The sequence below is a fragment of the Egretta garzetta genome, unplaced genomic scaffold (genome assembly GCF_000687185.1).
Source record: "Egretta garzetta isolate BGI_Z169 unplaced genomic scaffold, ASM68718v1 scaffold119, whole genome shotgun sequence".
Lineage (NCBI taxonomy): Eukaryota > Metazoa > Chordata > Aves > Pelecaniformes > Ardeidae > Egretta > Egretta garzetta.
In genome coordinates this window covers 26,176-43,100 of record NW_009260794.1, presented here as the reverse complement: position 1 = coordinate 43,100, position 16,925 = coordinate 26,176, and the positions used below count along the sequence as shown (strand labels likewise).

General features: G+C 49.8%; 1 protein-coding gene across 1 annotated transcript; it reads right to left on the bottom strand.

Moving 5' to 3' along the window:
• Positions 1–1,743: 1,743 nt before the first annotated feature.
• LOC104133339 (olfactory receptor 14A16) lies at positions 1,744–2,679 on the bottom strand. Its single transcript, XM_035902115.1, has one exon. It carries the CDS (start codon positions 2,677–2,679, stop codon positions 1,744–1,746), a length of 936 nt encoding a protein of 311 aa, XP_035758008.1.
• Positions 2,680–16,925: the final 14,246 nt, after the last annotated feature.

Here is a 16,925-nt window from a genome sequence, read left to right as displayed (position 1 = left end):
GTGCATGAGGAGCTGAGAGGCTGTCTGGCTGCTGGCCATGGTTAACTCACCACAGGACCACATCAGAACTGACGTGTGCAGTATGGGGCTTCCCAGCACAAGAAAGACCCTGGCAGATTGGAGTGAGTCCTGCCTGAGGGCAGAAGGATGGTTGGGACCTGGAACACATTATGGACAAGGAAAGGCTGAGAGAGCTGGGGTTTTGAGAAATCCCTCAGAGCCAAACTGGAGCAAGGAACCTAGCCAGTTGGTGGGATCTCAATCAGTGGACTTGTCTTATATTTGTCAAGAAAAGGCCATGAACACCTGATCGAGCTGGAGCTGTCTGAGAAAGAGCTTGGCTGAGAGATCAGCTGTGGCAAGAGCTATGGGCTTTGGTGTGTAATGAGGGTCAGTAGGCAACTGTTTTCCCTTTTTATTGGTCACGGCAGTGGAGTTGGGTATCAGTGAGCCCCAGAGGAGGACAAAGGTGACCATGCAGCAAAGGTCCCTCCTCAGGGCTGGGGTGTCTGGCCAGAGATGGAAATGTCCAATGTGTGGGACTGATATGGGGCAGTTTTCCTGGGGCAGCTTCCCCGGGGTGTTCAGGGTACATGGCGCAGACCAGGACCCTCTCCTCTGCCCATTTGATGCCTTGCTTCCTTCACCGTGTCACCTGGCTCTGCAAGGTGAGTGCTGGCTGCCCCTACCCTGCACACTCACACATCTTAGATCTACACTGTCGTTTTTCTCTCCCCAGGCTCCTCCCATCCCAGACCAGCCCCTCCCCAGCTCTCCCCACCTCCCCTGATCTCTCCCCAGCCCAGCAGAGCAGCCCAGTCTGGGATGGCCCCACAACAGAGCCCACTTCAGAGTGCTGCAGAGCTCTGGGCATTCACACCAAAGCCCCAGCCCCTCTGAAGGGCACAGAAGCTGATAGGGGGGGGGGGGGGGGGCAGAGAGTGGGCTTCAGGCTCCTCATCAGCCCCAGGGCTGGTGTGGCCCCAAGGGCATGAGCAAGCAAGATACTGAGATCTCCTGGACTCAGATTATAGGCAATCCCCAACACCAACTGCATTTCCCCCTCCTCTGCTCCCACCAGCCCCACTCCCCATGACAGCACCAGAGGCCCAGCCCTGGGGGTCCTCAAGAAGCTCCTGCATCTCTCCAGTCCCCCCTCCCTCTGCCTGCCAAGTCCCTGCTGACTCCCATGGCGCTGCAGTGTTCTTGTTTGTGAAGACCTCGCTTTAGTGCTTTCCCTTCGCAGGATTTCATGTTTGAGGGTGTTTCACCTTTCCATACCTGCTAACTCCAGGGCACGTGGTGAGTCCCTGTTCTCTCCTCACACCTCAAAATTAATTTTAGTAGTATCCTGCCGTACATTAAGCAAACTGAGAAGATAACGGGGAGCTCATGGACCAATTCCCTTGACACTGGACAACAAGAACAGGGTTTTTTAATCCAGAACTTTTGAAACCAGTTATTTCATGAGCTTAACCCAAAAAGCAATGAGAACAAAAGGAGAATAGACACATGAATTCCCAAGACATTTTCCTGGAAGCAAATTTGGAGGAATAGCCCTGCCTTCAGGTACTCAACAAAGAGATATCCTTTTAATGATGGAGCTGCTATCTGACAGAAGCTATGTCAACAAAAGGACTATATACTAAGAAAATTATCTCTAAGTAGAGTTATTACTGTAGAAAAAATCAGAATTATGGCCTGAGAGAAAATCTGGGAAATGTGCAGAAGAGGGGAGGCAGGTTATTGCCAGTGAAATAGCACCCATTGCATCAGTTTCCAAAGGGCCTTTTTAAGCTCCTGGTTCCTCATGCTGTAGATGAGGGGGTTCACTGCTGGAGGCACCACTGAGTAGAGAACTGCCACCATGAGATCCAGGGATGGGGAGGAGATGGAGGGGGGCTTTAGGTGGGCAAACATTACAGTGCTGAGAAATAGGGAGACCACAGCCATATGAGGGAGGCATGTGGAAAAGGCTTTGTGCCACCCCTTCTGAGAGGGGATCCTCAGCACAGCCCTAAAGATCTGCACATAGGACACCACAATGAAAATGAAAAAAACAAAGCCCACAGACACACTAAACACAATAAGCCCAAATTCCCTGAGGTAGGAGTCTGAGCAGGAGAGCCTGAGGATCTGGGGGACTTCACAGAAGAACTGCTCCACATCATTGCCTTGGCACAGGGGAAGTGAAAATGTATTGGCCGTGTGCAGCACAGCAGTGAGAAATCCAATGCTCCAGGCAGCTGCTGCCATGTGGACACAAGCTCTGCTGCCCAGGAGGGTCCCATAGTGCAGGGGTTTGCAGATGGCAACGTAGCGGTCATAAGCCATGGCAATGAGAAGATAATACTCTGCTGACATCAAAAACATAAATATAAAGACCTGGGCAGCACATCCTGCATAGGAGATGGCCCTGGTATCCCAGATGGAATTGGCCATGGACTTGGGAACATTGGTGGAGATGGATCCCAGATCGAGGAGGGAGAGGTTGAGGAGGAAGAAGTACATGGGGGTGTGGAGGCGGTGGTCACAGGCTATGGCGGTGATGATGAGGCCGTTGCCCAGGAGGGCAGCCAGGTAGATGCCCAGGAAGAGCCAGAAGTGCAAGAGCTGCAGCTCCCGTGTGTCTGCGAATGCCAGGAGGAGGAACTGAGTGGTGGAGCTGCTGTTGGACATTTTGTCCCTCTGGACATAGGATCTGCAGAAGGAGGTAAAGGAAGTGAGAACTTAGGGAAGATAAAAATCTATTGATAAGAATCTATTCAATTTCTTATAGAAACTCCCAAAACCACCTTTCCCTTTTCAGGACGACCTTCAGTGACCCCAGGGAGCATGAGGGTCTGTAGGAGTCAGTCATGCCCTACAACTATAGGTAAGAAGACCTCAGGGTGATCTCAGATTAAATTCTGTCATGATATCAAAGAGCTTTTCAGCTTTGTCACTCCCAACTCACCTGACTGCAAAGCAGAGCTGTGGGGATTTTGTTTTATTTCTTCTGGCCCAGTTGCTCCACCACAGCTGAGGAGTGGTTTTCATGCAGAAATCCCTGGCATTTCTGCTGCACTGCCAGGAAAATCTTGTGGGTGCTGAGAGGCAAAGGGACTGTCCCTTAGTGCAGAGGGAGGACATCCACTCTGTCCATCAGCCCTGCTCTCAGCTGCCCTGTGCTGGCAGCTCATTCAGCTGCAGGCCTATTGCACTCGGGGGTTCCCCCCAAAAGAAACAGGGCACTGCTGGGAGCAGAGGAATGCAGTTCCCAAGTGCAGATCTCCAGACCCCTCAGCCCATCATACCTGAGGAGGATCTCAGCTCTGCCCTCCCAACCAGGGACACCCAGGGCTCATGGTAGCTGCCCACCTACAGCCACCCAGCAGCATTTCAGTGGCCTCAGCACCCAGGGGTCTTCTCCAGGGGGATTCTGCATAACATAGAGATGCCACGGGAGAGCTTTGCCATCCTGGAGGGCAGCCTGCAGCCCAGCAGGACCTCCCAAGGAAAGACTCCCATCTCCTCTCTTTGTTACGTCCTTTAGAGAGGCTGAGATCCCTGCCAGCCACACACACTGCAGTACCCAGTGCCCCAAAGGGTCACACGACGCAAGTGGGATGCTTTTTCTCCATGGGCAGATGTGCATGGCAGGACACACAACATTGGTGTCTGAGCTGCACTTGAATCCTCACCCCCCAAACACCCCAGGGAGTGCAACAGTAAGAACAAGGGTGGAAGGTAGAAGAGGAGAAGATGCCCAAGGACCCCTTTTCAAGAGAAGCAGGAGAGGGAGACTCAGTCAGACACTGGAGGTTTTCTCCTCTTTGGTGGCCAGGCTTCTGGGAAGGCAACTCATGGCCAAGTCTCCATGACATTAAGGGCAGGGGCTCTGCTGTGTGAGTGAAGAGACCAGGGGGTGGCTCCAGGGAAAGTGTCTGCACTGCAGGGGATGGCAGGGAGATGCCTGAATCCCTCCTCCCACAGCATTTCTGGCAGCAGTTCTCTCTTCCTTCCTGCCCATGGCTCTGCTGCCTGGAGCTCTTCTTGGCCAGGACCTGTTTCTCTGTCCCCACATCTCCCCGCTCTGAATGCTCACAGTGACCATCCTACCTGCTGTGTGCTCAGCTCTGCCCTGCAGACACCTCCTGGCAGCAGGGCACTGCCCAGGGACATCTCCGTGTGTGCAGGGGGGGGAGGAGCAGCTCAGATAAGTCCTGATGAGAACTGGGGTCTCATTGCCTATTCCAGAGCAGAGAAATAAATTCCCATCTCCCACTTCCTACCCAGCCAACCAAGAGAAGAAAACCCAAAGCACAGATTTTGACCCTTTCAGGGAATCCCCTACCTTGACATGCATCTTTAAAATGACCAATCTGCAAATGTCCTCTGGGTGATGTAGAAGTCTGAGCAGCCCTGACCCATGTTGCACCCTCTGAACAGCAGAAGGATACTACCCTGCCAGGGCTCGCAGGTTACAATCACAGCTTCTCCTCACAGCATTGTGGGATCAACTTGGTCAGGCTGAGTGCCCACCCTGGCAGGCAACAGAGTCCCTGCCCTGGTGCACGGCCCCCTGGGTCACCAGGACCCTGCTCTCAGTGACAGCCCTGGGCAATACTGGCTGCACACCCAGGTGCAAAACCCTGGAGTGGTCCCTGGGAGAAGGCAGCCGTCATGCCCCATTCTGATGCTGCAGCAGGAAGTCCCTGCTCTGCAGCACATCCTCCTCCTCTACAACGGGGAAACTGAGAGTCCTTCTGAACGATTATATCTGCGGTGAGATGTACCGTTTGGATATCCCTTTCAGGTACACCAGCTACACTGCCCTTCACCCAGAGACTTACCATGTACAGGGCTGTGAAGATTTCTCTTCCAGTGAGCTCTCAGCATCCTCCCACCCCAAATAGCCTCTAACCTCTCTCTGCCTCACTCCTCTCCCTCAGTGCCTGCAGGCAGTGCCCTCAGCCCTGCTGCGCTTTGCAGAGGAGCTGCTCCTGGGCAGAGCTGTCTCTCTGTATCACTGCCCACTTGCCATCAGCTCCCTCCATCCCAGGAGCCCAGCCCAGCTCAGCAGCAGAGGACCAGCCCAAGGCAGCACTTGCTCTGCCCCCTCTGGGCTCCCTCCAGGTGTCCCTGGGGCTGTAGGGGAACCTGCTGTGACATAGGCTGAAGTCATCCCTGATTTTCTCTCCCTCAGCTGGGGAGAGACACTCCTTTCCTGCAGTGTCGTTACTCCTCTTAGAAAAATCCTGTGCCATGAGAATCATGTTCTTTGTGCATTCATGAGACAGGACACCTGGAAGGTGACAGGGAGTTAACAAATTTCTCCAAACTGAGAGGATGTGTTCAGTTCCATGAATTTAGGCATTTCGTCCTGGGTCTTTAGACCTGGTCTTAGAAATACATGCAGATCTCTTGTGTCCAAGCCATGCCTCTGCTCTGAAGAAAAGCCTTTGCACACACGGCATCATGGATGTTTGGTACCAGGTTCCTTATGGCAAGTCAGAGCTTGCCTGCTTCCACAGCTGCAGGGCTTCAGCCCAAATGTGCAGCAATGCCCTTGGCCAGGGGCACAGACAGGAAGAGCTGGAGCCATTCCTGAGGAGACAGAGCTGTGACATGGCTGCAGAGCTCAGTACCACTGGTCTTCAAGGACAGCAGCCTCCAAGCTCAGCAAGGGTCCAGATCAAAACTCAGTCTGACCTTGAAAGGCAACTGAAGGGCACCACAATGTGTGTGTGCTACTGCAGGAGCAGTTAAGGGAGAAGCACAGATACTGCGTGGGCACTGCTGAATTCAGTAAGAGCCGGTGTAGATAGACCTGAGCTTCTCTGTGTCCTCTTCGCCTCAGTCCCTCCCAGCAAGGTCTCCCAGGCCTCTGTGACTCAGGGCAGGACTCTAGAGAACAGCCAGCAGTGGATGGGGATCAAGTCAGGGATGACTTGAGCTAACACAATCCTTACCAGTCTGTGGGGGAGGAGGGGCAGCACCCCAGGGAGCTGAGTGAGCAGGCCAATGTGACAATGAAGCCACTGTCCATCGCCTTTGAAAAGTCATGGAATCTGTGGGGAATCCCAGGCAATGGGGGAAATGCACCAGTGGGTTGCATGCACCTTTCAGAAATGCCCAAATGCTGTGCAGAGGAGCGAAAGGCTGTGCCCCAGAGCATGTTCCCTCTGATCCCATTTCTGGGTGTCTGAAAGAGAAGGGGACTGGATTTACCCAGGGTCATAGAATCATAGAATCGTTAAGGTTGGAAAAGACCTTTAAGATCATCGAGTCCAACCGTTAACCCAACCCTGCCATCCCACCATTAAACCCTTTCCCTAAGCACCTTGTCTGCCCGGCTTTTAAATACCTCCAGGGATGGGGACTCCACCACTTCCCGGGGTAGCCCCTTCCAGTGCCTTCCAGACAACCCTTTCAGGGAAGAAATTTTTCCTAATGTCCAACCTAGCCCTGCCCTGGTGCAACTTCAGACCATTTCCCCTCATCCTATCGCCCTTTACCAGGGAGAATAGGCCGACACCTGCCTCACTACAGCCTCCTGTCAGGTAGTTGTAGAGGGTGATAAGGTCTCTCCTCAGCCTCCTCTTCTCCAGACTAAACAACCCCAGATCCCTCAGCCGCTCCTTGTAAGACTTGTGCTCCAGACCCCTCACCAGCTTTGTTGCTCTCCTCTCGACATGCTCCAGCAATTCAGTATCTTTCTTGTAGTGAGGGTTGCTTGTCTCTCCTCATCCTCTTTGCATTCTGCAATGAAAGGACAGGATTGCTGGACACAGGCAGTCCAGCAGTTTTCTTTAACCTGGAAGTCAGTGAAGTTTTACGCATCACCCCCCTGCAATATTTTTGTTCCCAAGTGAGAACATTATGGTCTGCCTGGATAGATAAGTACATGGGTAAATAACCAGATGAATAGTGGGCCTTGCAGGGACATGGTCAATGGGCGGTATCTGCCTGGAAGCCTGTAGATGGTGGGGTTGCCACATATTGCAATACACTCCATAGACTGCAACCTGCACCAAATAACATGTTATTAATGACCCAGAGGAGATAAGAGAGGGCTATTTCAGAGCATTCGTAGATGACACGATGTTGAGGAGAGCAAGCACTACACTGCAGGGCAGGGTGGCCATCCCAAAGGAAACGAAGACAAGCTGTAGTAATGGGCCAATATGTACATCAGAATAGCCAGTAAGTTGTGCCCTCGAGGTGCACAAAGCCCATGCCACTGCATAGGCCAGAGACTGCCTAGGTGGACAGCAGTTCTGCAGGAAAGGCTTTGGTGGTCCTTGGGTTCCATGAGGCAAAAGATGAGTAATCAATTAAGAAGGCCAACTGCATCCTGGGCTGTATGAGCCGGAGCAGAGCCAGTCTGCTGAGCATGATTTATCCAGAATATTTTCCTAGGTTTGGTCATTCCACAATGCCAGAGAGATGTTGACAAACTGCAGCCAGTTCAGTGGAGGGCCATCAAGGCCACCAGGGTGGGAGAACTTGTACTGTGAGAAGAGGCTTCAAGAGCTGGGCTTGTTCAGAGAGGAGTAGAGAAGAATATGCAGCACCATTGCACAGTTCCCAGAAAGACAGTCAGGCTCATGTCCATGACACAAGGACAAGAGGCAGTGGGTTGAAAAGAAAGAGAGGGTCAGGCTTGATACAGGGAAAAACCTTTCCAGCAGGACAGTCAAGTGTTGGAAGCTGTTTCCCAGGGAGTGTGCACTGGCTCTATCCCAGAATGTGATCAAGGTATATTTGGATAAAGCCCTGAGTAATCTGTCTGCCCTTGCTGTGAGGGTTGTCAAGACACTTCCCAAGGTCCCTTTCAGCCTGAATGATGAGGTCCTTCCCTCCCCTTCATGTTTTCAAATTAGGGAAACCTCTTAGGTTCTCCAGAAGTCACAGAATCACAGAATCCCAGAATGGCAGGGGTTGGAAGGAACCTCGGGAGATCATCTAGTCCAACCCTCCTGCTAAAGCAGGTTCACCTAGAGCATGTTAAACAGGACATCATCCAGTTGGGCTTTGAATATCTCCAGAGAAGGAGACTCCACAGCCCCCCTGGGCAGCCTGGGCCAGGGCTTGGGCACCCTCAAAGTCAAGAAGTTCTTCCTCATGTTCAACTGGAACCTCTTCTTCTTCAGTTTGTGCCCATTGCCCCTTGTCCTGGCACTGGGCACCACTGAGAAGAGTCTGGTTCCGTCCTCATGACATCCACCCTTAAGATATTTGTACGTGTTGATGAGATCCCCTCTCAGTCTTCTTCAGGCTAAACAAGCCCAGCTCCCTCAGCCTTTCCTCATAGGAGAGATGCTCCAGTCCCCCCGTCATCTTTGTTGCTCTCCTCTGAACTCTCTCTAGGAGTTCCTCATCTTTCTTGAACTGGGGAGCCCAGAACTGGACACAGTACTCCAGGTGAGGGTCTCACCAGGGCAGAGTAGAGGGTGAGGAGAACCTACCTTGCCCTGCTGGCCACGCTCCTCTTAATGCACTGCAGGATACCATTGGGCTTCTTGGCAACAAGGGCACCCTGCTGGCTCATGGCCACCTTGTCGTCATTCATATCAGGTGTGGGGCTGCTTCACAGATGTCCCCAAACAGCCCTGACCACAGCCTTTGCTTCCCTTCTCATTTGCTCAAAGCCAAGTTCTTCTCTTTTATTCCCGTTATACCCTCCAAAAATAACAGCATACAGTGATAATCCTTTCAGAGCTGGTTGCTCCATAAATGTACAGCGTTTAAAAATGAGCTGGGCATTGAAGCCACCATTGCGGAGACAGAGACGAGGCATTTCACCAGCTCCTTGAACCCAGTAACCAGTATGCCATGCCTTCTGAAATTCACGGGAAACCTAGACTTTAGGTGCAGAGGAGTGTGACTCATCTTTAGGTGCACAGCAGAAGGGGAGAAGAGAGCATTCTTCAGTTTCCCAAATCCCATGACAGTGCCCCAACCATCCTTCCCTTGGCCTCAATGGTGACTGATGGTGCTGTCGTGTGTGGCTTGGTTTGGTTTTGCAGATGACAGAGAGGAACCTGGTTACTGCAGGATAGATCCAGCGGGCTGGCTGTGGTGTTTCTTGTTGAGGATGGATTCTGACATCCTGGCACTCTGAAAGTTAAGTTGTGGTGCTGGAGAAGGCTTGGGGGAGGGAGGGGTCAAGGTTGGTAATTGCAGGAAGGGCTTATAAAGTTGGTGCAGAGAGAGGGCTGTCCAGGAACACTCTGCTTTAGGCTGGTAAAGGGAGTGTTTCAGCAGGATGTGAGCAGGGGCAGGGCAGTTCCAGCCTGTGTCTGTTGTGTAGCTTGCGCTGTCTGTCTTCTGCGTGATAGATCTTTTCTGAGTCTCTATGTCATCTTTGCACTCGAGGAGCACAGCACACATCTTGGGCACCATCCCTAGGCTCTGGAATGGTTGTGCTCATCAGCATAGCGCCAGCTGGGCGCTTCTTTGCTTGCACTACAAGGTTCAAGTGTGGATCAGTCTTGAATCTCGGAAGTTTCTGGGTGGTCCTCTTCTGCATCATCACTCTGGACTGCGTGAGCAGCTCTGTGCTGTACGTGTCCGTTTTCATGGACTGGGATTTGTCCCCTGCATCTTTACGTTCTGAGGTCTTGAGGGCAGGCTTCCTGCTCATTCATCCTCTCAGTTGTGACAGTAACTTCTTGTCATGAGCTGTGACATTCTAGTGTTTTTTGGCATTGCCCTAGAGCCTCCTTGCATCGGTGTCACGGTCCTGCAGGTGGTCTTGTTTGATGGCATCTTCCATCCATGTGTTGTTCTCCTTGCAGAGAGTTTTCTCTCCTCCTTGTGGTGCATTGTTTGTAGTGTTCCATGTTGGTCTGTGCAGGTGTGTGTTTGGCCTGGAACTGCTCTGCCTGGGGGTGTAGAGTCAGGGGGGTAGGGGGAATAGCCTTGTCTGTGGTTAACATGTTTAAATGCCTAGACTGTTGGGTCACAGGTTGTACAGTCATCTTGGCTGGAGTAGCCATCAACAGGTTGTGTGGACAGATCATTAAATTCTGTCTTATGAGGGTTAGCAGAGTTATGTGGGTGGGTGGTGTTCAGGGGTAGTGAAGGAGATTTCTTCTCAAAGATATTAAGTATTCTTTGCCTGGGGCTTAGCACATTTGTTTTTGTTGGTTTGGTTTTTATTTTAATGGCAGGATGTAGTTGGCCTCTAGATTGTGTTCTGAATAGGAAGCGAAGTTCTCTGGAATGATTAAGCTATTGCTTGTCTCTTGGTGACTTGTTTCATATTACTGTTTTTGCAGAAGCTGTGGTTATGAACTGTGCACCAAAGGGTGTCAGAGGAGGCAAGTGGAGCACTGGAAGAAGGTCATTGTGAGGCACCTTGCTAGAATCTTTGATAATCTGTGGAGATTGGGGGATAATGCAGATAACTGGAAGAAGGCTAATGTCACCCTCATCTGCAAGATGGCCTTAAAGGAGGATCCAGGGTATCATATGCACAACAGTCATAATTCAGTCCCTGTGAAGGTTTGTGGAATGAAACCTGGTGGGGGCTGTCACAAGTCAAGTGAAGCACATGCTTGGGGAGAGCCAGCACAGATTCATCAAGGGCAAATTGTGCTTGACAAACCTGATATGCTTTTTAAGACAAAATAATGTGCTTGTTTTATGGGAGGTGAGCAGCAGATGCCATCTACCTGGATTTCTTCGAGGCTTTCGGTATAGGTTTCCCATGGCCACCTCCTATGGAATATGATGCATTATGGTCCATGTGAGCAGACAGTGTGGTGGGTGGGGAACTGGCTGATGGACGGTACCCAGAAGGTTGCGTGGTATAGCTCTTTTTCAACGAGGCAACCCGTCAGAACCGCGATCTACCAGGGACTGATGTTGGGGTCAATGCTTTTTTACACCTTCATAAGTGATCTGGATGATGGGGTCAAGAATACAGCAATGAAGTTTGACAATGATAGTGAATGGAGCCAGGAACAGGACAGTTTGGAGGGGAGAGCCACCCTGCATGACGACCTGGATAGTCTGGAAGAGTGGGCTATGGAGAACTGTAAGGAGTTCAACGAAGACCAGTGTTTTGTCTTGTACCCGGGAAAACTTAATCAAGGAATGTAGAACAGGTTGGGATCTACATGGTGGGGCAGTACCTGTGGAAAGGGCTGTGGGGGTCCCGGCAGAGAACAAGCTCAAGGTGAGCAAATGGCATGCTGCTGTGGGAAAGAAAGGCAATGGGAAGCTGGGTTGTATTAGCAAGGGCATCACCTGCAGAGACGAAGTCATTATTGCACTTTGCTCAGTGCTTGTCAGGCCACACCTCCATCTTAGGTGCCAGCAGCAACAGTTGCAGCATCAGACTTTGGAATGGGTGTGGAGCAGGTGAATAGAGCGCTATGGCACTTTTTAGGAGGAGGATGTTGTGGAAGAGATTAGCATTAACTGGTGTGGTGCTCCTCACTACAAGAAAGACGTTGCATTGCTGGAACATGTCCAGAGGGCAACAAAGCTGGGGAGGGGTCTGGAGCACAAGTCTTACAAGGAGCAGCTGAGGGAACTGGGGTTGTTTAGTCTGGATAAGAGGAGGCTGAGGGGAGACCTTAATTGCTCCCTACAACTACCTGAAAGGAGGCTGTAGCGAGGTGGAGGTCGGTCTCTTCTCCCTGGTAACGGGTGATGGGATGAGGGGAAACGGCCTGAAGTTTCACCAGATTTAGGTTGGACATTGGGAAAATTTTTTTCCCAGAAAGGGTTGTCAGGCACTGGAAGGGGCTTCCCAGGGAAGGGGTCGAGTCCCCATCCCTGGGGATATTTAAAAGCTTGGCAGACGAGGTGCTTAGGGCCAGGGTTTAGTGGTGGGATGGAAGGGTTAGGTTAACGGTTGGACTTGATGATCTTAAAGGTCTTTTCCAACCTAAACTATTCTAGAATTCTATGATTCCTGCCACTGTTAGAACACCACCAGGCTGGCAATGACAGCCACCTACATCCCAAAAGGAAAGACTTTAGGTTATCACACAGTGCTTTCTTCACCCATTTACCTTGAAGAACATACTCCAGGGCGAATAATGTGTTTTTGAAGGCCCCTCCACCATCACAGCACACATTCATCCTTCCCAAACAGGAACCACTCTACCAGTTGTTCTGCAGCGTTCCCAGCTGAAGGAATAGAAAGCTGATCTGCCTAGTTAATTTTCAACATTAGAGCAGCAGCGCCATCCTTCCCTTAGCCCCACACACCAGTATTTATTTGACCTTTGATGCAAGCAGCATCTACCCTCTCATTTTAGGGCAGCATTACAATACTAGGAGAGGGGGCATCCAACCAGAAACAGAGGATGCACTGACAAGACAGCACTGAGCATACAGATATAAATTTACCCCCAAAACAAGGCCATGTTTATAAGCAGAGCTCTGTGGCATCCAGAATTACTCAGGAGTGCCTGAAAGCACTGCAGCAGCTCCTGCAGTAATACGCCCAAAGTTTACATGAGGGGCCACATAAATTCAGGGGGTTTGGCTGCAGATGCGTTATGAGTACCAGGGTGCTGCTGTACTGTTTGTTTGAGATACGCTGTAACTCATCGGTCTCCTTTATTTAGTGAGAACCAACACCAGAAAGAGATGGCAGAGCCACAAGCCAGTAATACCCACTAACTGTGGTGAGAAGCATATCTTTAAGGCAGCTGGAAAACATGGCCATTCACACAATGCTAAGGTAGTTGATACAGAACTGGGCAGTGTGAATACATCAACGACAGCAATCATCCCCTGGTGAGCATGGTATTTGAATAGCTGTAATTTTAATCAATACACCTGATTCTCTGTCCACTGTAAATCATGGGAATACAGAGATATCAGCTGAGAGTAAAAACAGGCATAGAAAGGTAACTAGTAACATTTGGTAAGGTACATAAACAACAGCAATAACCCTGATGTCATGGTCACCTCTGAATAGCTGTAATTTTAATCAATAGGTCTGATTCTCTGTCCTTCATAAATCTTAGGAACACAGAATCAAAACATGGAGCATGGATAGCATCTCAGGGTAAAAACAGACATAGAAAGATAACTAAGAACATTTGGTAAGGTGCTAAAATGCTCATGAAGTTTCAAATCCGGAAGGGGTTAACTATTCCATCATCATCAGGCTGAGAGAGTTGGGGCTGTTCAGCCTGGAGAAGAGAAGGCTCAGGGCAGACCTGATTGTGGCCGTTCAGGGCTTAAAGGGGGCCCATAGGAAAGATGGGGAAAATCTTTTTAGAAGGGCCAGCTGTGACAGGACAAGGGGTGATGGTTTTAAACTAAACCAGGGTAGGTTTAGACAAGATCTAAGGAAGAAATTCTTTACAATGAGGGTGGCAAAACACTGGCAGGGGTTGCCCAGAGAGGTGGTGGAGGCCTCATCCCTGGAAACATTTAAGGCCAGGTTGGACGGGGCTCTGAGCAACGTGATCTGGTTAAAGGTGTCCCTGCTCCCTGCAGGGGGGTTGGGCTGGGTGACCTCTAGGGGTCCCTTCCGACCCAAACTATTCTATGATCATACTTGCACAAAAGGCAATGCACTTCAGGATATTGTTCTTTTTCTCTTGCTTGAAATGGACATTGTCTTCAGGAAACGAAGAGGAATCACTGTTTTGCATGGTTTGCCAGCTGGAAACCCTTGGTCTTTCCTCTGTAGCTAGCATGCAGAAAACCCAGATCTGGGGCATAAGAGTATCAGCCATGTCCCCCCCACCCCCACCCCCAAATGCAAGAAACAGTCAAACACTGAGAATGAGACTCTTCTGAGATGGGAACAAATCATAAGTTCACACTACAGTGCGTATCTGTCTTTACTATAAAAACAATAAAAGCAAACACATGTTATCAGAGATGTCTCCACGTAGAGGAAACAGGAAACAGCTTGGGTCTCAGAAAAATCAACCCCAAGAACAAACCCAACAGAATCATCCTAAAAGTTACCATCTCTGGAGTTCAAACCCCATGTCCCAGCAGGCCTAAAGATGTAAGGCTGCTTTGGGACAGATACATTAAAATCAACCCCATGACAACAAACATTAACAGCAGCTTGAACAAGGAAGATACAACCCAAACGCATCTGTAGAGTAACATCCGTAAAAAAAAAGTTAACACAGTGAAACCCCTAGCGAGGAATACAATGCTCAAGGGATACTTACAGAGCATATGTTTTGCTGGTAGCTTTGACTCCTCCACCAGGGGTTCTTCTGACAATTACCGACGAGTTCTTAGCAATCAGGGCATTATTATCTGTGTATTCTGAAAACAACATCAATACAGAAAATAACAATTCATAGGACTGTATATGAATATGTAATTAGATGGCGCTTCGTAGAACCCCTTTACAGATATAAGAGCAAACTTTTTATGTAACATTGCACTTTTATCTTCTCAACACACTAACAGGACTTTTCAAGAGATCTTCAGGTTTGAGAATCAAACACAAGCAGCAAAATCTTTCTCATTTTCTTAAAATAGTTGTAATTCCAACAGCAAAATGGTCTCAAAGGTCCCTAAAGGAGAGTCTGCTCATGCATGAGGTTCTTTCCTGATCTAGCTTCACTTGCCTTTGCTTCTCTTAGGCTACAAGACCAAGAGATCTCTGGAGAAAAACAAACTGCTGCAAAGTCTCACCTGCATAAGCCAGATTCTGAAGTCTGACCAGCTTGCCCTGCAGCAGAACAGGCACTGAGCTCAAGCATGGAAACTGCACCATTGCTGTCATTGTTGTTCACTAAAAGCGATTCACCTGCACTGCCAGTGCTCAGGACTGACAGAATATAGAGGACAGCCTGCCATCGCAGTGCAGTCGACATGCCAGAAGGACGGGATGTCATCCAGAGAGACCTGGACAAGATGGAGAGGTGGGCCTGTGGGAACCTCATGAGGTTCAACAAGGCCAAGTGCAAGGTCCTGCACCTGGGTCAGGGCAACCCCCATCATTAATACAGGCTGGGGGATGAATGAATGGAGAGAAGCCCTGCAAGAGACACTTGGTACTGAGGGATGAAAAGCTGGACATGACTCACCTGGAGTCCTGCATCCAGCTCTGGGGTCCTCAGCACAAGAAGGACATGGACCTGTTGAAGCAGGTCCAGAGGAGGGCTACAAAAAAGATCTGAGGGCTGGAACACCTCTCCTATGAGGCCAGGCTGAGGGAGTTGGGGCTGTTCAGCCTGGAGAAGAGAAGGCTCAAGGCAGACCTGATTGCGGCTGTTCAGTGCTTAAAGGGGGCCTATAGGAAAGATGGGGAAAATCTTTTTAGAAGGGCCAGCTGTGACAGGACAAGGGGTAATAGTTTTAAACTAAACCAGGGTAGGTTTAGACAAGATCTAAGGAAGAAATTCTTTACAATGAGGGTGGCGAAACACTGGCAGGGGTTGCCCAGAGAGGTAGTGGGGGCCTCATCCCTGGAAACATTTAAGGCCAGGTTGGACGGGGCTCTGAGCAACGTGATCTGGTTAAAGGTGTCCCTGCTCCCTGCAGGGGGGTTGGGCTGGGTGACCTCTAGGGCTCCCTTCCAACCCAAACCATTCTATGATTTAATGATTCTATGAGCAAAAATGTTTCTAGTGAGCAGGTTCTGCTGACCAGATTTAGAGAAAGAAGTCTGAGAATCAAGGCATTTGTACGGAATTAACAGAGAAACTGGTCAACGGGGGACAAGTACCATTCCAGTCCTCCAAATCCTTTGTCTGGTCCTCAAAATCTCACATAAAGCTTTTAACACAATTTATAGCCAGCACTAGAATTAACAGTAACTTGTTATTAAGCAAAGAGCTGTGTGTTCCCAGCACAGTCAGTAATTCTGCTGCCATGCAGAGAAGTGAGCACCAGCCAAGCTACTACCAAAAAACCTCCACAGGAATGACCCAGGGAGACTGTTTTTCACCTTTCTGGTGGTTGTCATGGTCTTCAAAAGGCAAAGTTTCCAAACTAATTCTGTCTCTCACAGTCAAATCCTATAAAACATTTCTAGAGTGTGTTATTAGTCATCATTATGCAAAAATGGCACTACCTTACCCCACCTCACCCCCAAAAATCTGTTCCCTGTGTGTACTCAGATCCATGCGTGCAGCCCTGGTTAACTAAAATAATTTTGTTGCTTCATTTTTTTTCCCTTTAGGTCTGTAGAGGCCGCACAGCTCACAGATCATTTTCTCACTTGTTAAATGAGGTTAACAGTTGGACAGGTCAGGTAGTTGGCCTAGATGACCATTGTAGGTCCCTTCCAACTGAACTATCCTATAAACGAAAACGTGTAAATGAAAAGTGCAGAAGTTCCCAGTTTTGGACACAAGGGGTCCGTATTGGATCACAAAAGCTGCTGAAGTTCAGTAACGCATGAACTGAAACAGGGCTATACTATTTCTACCTGTCTTTTTAATCCTTTAGTGTTGCACGCTGAGCGCTTGGACCAACGATTTCAGTATCGGCAACCGGAACAAAACCTTTCTCTGTGGAGTCCAATTAAGTCTAATTAATGTTTCAACAGTCTTAACTACAATACAACCACTTCACTGCAATGGCTGACTGCTCCTGGCTACGCTGGCCAGCCACACAGGTGTACCCAGAGCTATGTGGGCATCACTGTGTGCCTGGGGAACAGCCAAACTCAACCGTGCAACTTCCCTGGGTGGGAGAGGAACAGATTGAGGGTGTTGGAGGGGGTAGCATTGGGCTTCCCATTTTCTGCCAAAGTTGTGCTCTGAGCTCCTGAATCATCAGGTACCTCCCAGTCAGACACACTGAGGTGTCTCGGAGCAGGCTCCAGGGGGATGGCTGCCACCTTTCACGACAGTCCTGGGTCTTAAACATCATTACTTTCCACGAGGTCCTCCAACATCTCCTAGCAGATTTACCACTATGCATTGCAAAAGGTGAAAACAAGGGGAGAACCTCAGCTAAAGGAAATACAATGGGAAAACGTC

Excerpts from the sequence above, each read along its gene's own strand:
- LOC104133339 (XM_035902115.1), bottom strand. The coding sequence starts at position 2,679 with ATGTCCAACAGCAGCTCCACCACTCAGTTCCTCCTCCTGGCATTCGCA.